We start from the raw sequence: 4,303 nt of genomic DNA, 5'->3' as shown, positions 1-4,303 counted from the left end.
TTTTGGTTCTTCTTCTGATGAATACATTTAGTGTCTTTTTATATTTTTAAATAAAGGCTCTAAAGTGATACTTTGTTATTTATTTTCATCAGCACTACTTACATCGTTACATTTTCCATTTGTGTTCTAAGTCTTTTTGTCTTTTAGGGCTACCCTTTGCTACACTAGTCCAGATCATCACTTAACCAGACGACCTATCCGCCCAATTAATCTAGATTAGCAAGAGTTCATTGTATCTGTCTTCCTCTAGCATCCTCTGTGTACTTTCCAACTTCAGACAATACAGTGAGCTGCAGCTCTTGCCACGATACACATATCCTGCTGTACTTCATATGCACGATGCACTACTCTTCCTCAGTGTGAAGTCAACACGGTGTACAGTGGTGCCACGGACAACTCTCAGCATCTGGTACAGCACTTTACACTGTCGCTTGCACAGCCCCGGCCTCAAAGTGTACATAATGATACATTACAGTCTTATCTACTTGGGTTCACGAACAGTATGTGATATGTGCAATATTAGTCATAACATGAAAACATTTCACATAAGTACAATACCCAATAGCTAAGTGTACCCTTCTTGAAGAGCTAAGGGGAACCTCCATTTCAAATTCCTGTTGGAAAAACCTAAAATCTTCAAATATTAAATGAGCCTTCCACTACAGTCACTCAATAATATCTCCCATTCTCTATGGAACATGCTGGTTCATTACTGTGTTCACAGAAACCTGCTACTGGTCCCTGTCAGTGAATCTAGCTGACACACTATGACCTTATTTCTTTAAGACCTATCCCAGGAGTATCTTACCATCCACACCAGGGTCTTCCTTTCAGGTCTTGTGACCTAACTAATGTCCACACTTCTCAGCAAACCCTTACATGCTACATGCCCAGCTCATCTCGTCCTCGAGTCAGTAAACCTGATAAAACGACATTGTTAAAAGTACAAATTATGGAAGTCCTCATTCTGCAGTTCAGTGCATTACCCACTGAATCTCAACACTAAAACCATGCCACTGCATGCCCCTTCAGAGTGACATATGACTACAATTTTCAGGCCTGAAGAAAAAGCTAGGCACAAAATTTGTTGTCTGCTTCTGTTGGTTTCTTGCTTAGCTGACTCTTCAACGTAATATCTTCGCCTGAAACAGTGGGCCCTTCTAACCCTTACAGGGACAGGATTCTACTATTCCTACACAAATAGCTTCTGGCATAACAAATACCTGTATTATGAAGCATTTTTCCTGTAGTCATGGCAGAAACTTTGAGACTGTCCATCTTCAGCCTGAAGTTCATGAACTCCTTGAAGGTGAGGGTGACACTACTTCCATTCTCACTGCTCCACAATAAAAGAACAGTGGGCACCAACCAGTGAATACAAACGTCTCTTAGGAACTGTTAACAAAGAAAGAGGCCAGAAGATTTAAATTAGAAGCCTCATACTGCTAGTGGGCTTTCGGCTGAGATGGAAATTTGCTGCTTGCAAGTGCAGGGTAACAAGTTTCCCCGGTCCCAACACAAACTTATCACATTCTATAAAAACTGTTAGAACAGTGCCCCATCTGTCTTTAAGCATGACTCAAGGCTCGTAGCAAATTCTTCAGTTCTCAAGTAAATAGATTCTTCATGTCCGTGCATAAAGTACGTACAACACCAATACTTTTACATTGTGTAATGGCACTTGCACATTCTACAGTAACCAGCTGGAAAAACTGATTGCTTCCTGCATAACCTTAGGTTCAAGCAAAATGTAATTAGTCTTGTGGCTGTGGGTACAGATCCCAGTGCAAACTGCTCCTTGTGTACTGGTCTGTATATATCGTTGCATATCTCAAACCTCTTCTTTAGTCTGCACATTGTGCTGAGTTTGTCTCGCACGACAAAATTACGTATCCCGCTGTCGGCCAACACTGCATTGGCACTTTCCTTTTACCTGCAAGATCTTATGCCGATATATTTTTCGACCACATTACTCAAAGAGATTTTATCGCTTTTTAATTTTTAAATCGTTACAANGCTGTAAAATAAGCTCCAATACTCTTTCACATCACACCAACCTCACAAACAAAATGGCTACCTTAATCACCTTCATTCTTTGGCCGACACTAGCGCTGTCGAGCAATCATCTGAATGTCTTTGACATGTTCATTAAAACATTACTTATTCGCGTTGTACTTGAAATACGCATTTAATTAGTACAGTTTTCCCCCACACTCACAATTCTATCTCGATAGGTCTACTTTACATTTAAAGAAATTCAAAGAACTTTCCTCAGAGATTTAAGACCAAGAAGCAGTTTAGTTATTAAACATTACGTTCATAAATACACTTCCTGTCGGCCACAATCGTCATGATAGCCGAGAGGTCTAAGGCATGCACTGTCTTCGCTCGCTCGGAAGCTGGGATCGTTGGTTCGAATCCCACTCAGGGCTTGGATGTTCGGTTGCGTTTTTGTGTTTGTGTACAGGTAGAGGCCTTGCGACGAGCTGATCACCCGCCCAAGGAGTCCTACCGAATGTGTAAGATCTAAAAACCGAAGTGAAGGGATAAGTTCATTGAGGTAGGCCTAGGGCCACTGGGCCTGTAGTGCCAAAAAAAAAATGCAGTTCATACGTAACAGAAAAACATTATTCATGTTCATTACAAAGACATATCAGCTGATTACTCTTCATGTTATTTCACGACGCTTCCAGTATCTAAAAAACTATGCATGTATACCCGTAACCTGGCAACGACAGTGAAATAAGCTGCTATTAAAAGCTGCTGCTAGGTATTCGCTTCGTAAAAAGAAGCCGTTGCTAGGTAATTGCTCTGTAAACACAGGGCGTTGCTAGATAATCGCTCTGTAAATAAAAGTTGTTGCTAGGTACTGTAACGTGTTTCTTGCCACTTAAGACGCCTTTCGGATTGTTTAACGGTTTAGTTAACAACCTACAACCTTCCGAAGGTGTTACATCACCGCTGGTGGGGTAGGGTAGGTAGTAACGTCAGCTCTCCGATGCCGCCACGTCAGCGCTCCGACGCCACGTCACAGTACATTACGTCACCAAGCGACACGTGGCCAGGCTCAGGCTATATAAAGAAGCAGCTAGCTTGATTCTTCAGTTTGATTTCCACAGTGAGGTGAGGAGCGAGATATACAGTGACAGTGTGCCATTACCAAGGAACGACTAGTAAAAACTCGGCGCTTGCAGTGTAATTTACGGAGTGTGTAGAATAGTGAAAGTGAAATAGCTACACCAGGTCTTCATTGGATTTAGCGGTCTGAACGAAACCCGTGTTAGACGTACTAAATAGTATTTCGTACTATTGTAAGAAGAAGCCACGAAAATGTGGAAAATATCAGCCGTGATTATAGCATGCGTATCTTTTTTGGTACTTCCCCAAGGAGGAATATACCCAAAAATCCCAGGATTGGAACTATCTACTGCACCTGGACCATTCTCGGCACTTGGACCCATCCCAGCATTTGGACCCATCGCAGCACCTGGACCCATCGCAGCACTTGTACCATTACCAGAAACTATCGCAGAACGTGGACCCATCCCAACACCTGAAGCGATCCCAGCACCTGTACCATCACCAGTACCAGAAACTATCGCAGCAGCTGGACCCATCCCAACACCTGAAGCGATCACAGCACTTGTAACATTACCAGTACCAGAAACTATCGCAACACCTGAACGCATCCCAGCACCTGTACCATTACCAGTACCAGTATCAGAAACTATAGCAGCACCTGGACCCATCCCAACCCCTGAAACTGCCTTGCAGCCAATCCAAGACCCAGAAAGAATTGTAGCTGGAACCTGCGCTAGAACAAAGAAAGCAGAGTATGCAGTGTCCCGGGCATTTCAGCGGAGAACATCACAAGAACGCGAGTATTTCTGGATGCTACTTGGTGGTCCCCTGTTCCTCAGCCTGATCACACTCACTGCGTGTGTGACTGTGTGGTGCCACCTTCGGCGAGTTTCGTACAGGGAACATGAGAGAACACAGAAACCGGCACAGTCCAAGATGTCAGTACACCAGTGGGAATGTGTACAGCTAGAGATGAGAGACGTGCTGGCGAAAGTGCAAAAATCTGTAGAACTACGTGCACAGGTCCAGAAGGAGCTTCACACATCCTCTCTTATGGTGAAGGAAAGAGACGAAAAACTTGTTCAATTAAGGAATGAGTTGGATAAAATTACCATGATTGTGAAGGCTCAGCGAGAATGTTGCAATCAGTTAGTCAGTGATTCCACCAGGACAGCCGAGATGGAGGAGGAAGAACAACCTCCCCACATTCAGGAACCAGCAA

General features: G+C 43.4%; 1 protein-coding gene and 1 long non-coding RNA gene across 2 annotated transcripts in view; one reads left to right on the top strand and one right to left on the bottom strand.

Annotated features, from left to right (window-relative positions):
* Nucleotides 1–141: 141 nt before the first annotated feature.
* LOC117282111 lies at nucleotides 142–2,261 on the bottom strand. Its single transcript, XR_004512733.1, has 2 exons — nucleotides 1,224–2,261; nucleotides 142–446 (listed from the first exon to the last, which is right to left on the bottom strand). It is a non-coding gene; the product is annotated as an uncharacterized LOC117282111 (long non-coding RNA).
* Nucleotides 2,262–3,330: 1,069 nt separating this feature from the next.
* Nucleotides 3,331–4,303, top strand: part of LOC117282113 — a 6,889-nt gene continuing 5,916 nt past the window's right edge. The window contains exon 1 of the mRNA XM_033750468.1: nucleotides 3,331–4,299. Coding sequence (XP_033606359.1) covers nucleotides 3,331–4,299 — 969 coding nt within the window. The remainder of the gene's footprint in view (nucleotides 4,300–4,303) is intronic.

The sequence above is a fragment of the Cryptotermes secundus genome, unplaced genomic scaffold (assembly GCF_002891405.2).
Source record: "Cryptotermes secundus unplaced genomic scaffold, Csec_1.0 scaffold620, whole genome shotgun sequence".
Classification (NCBI taxonomy): Eukaryota; Metazoa; Arthropoda; class Insecta; order Blattodea; family Kalotermitidae; genus Cryptotermes; species Cryptotermes secundus.
This window is presented reverse-complemented; position numbering and strand designations above follow the sequence as displayed.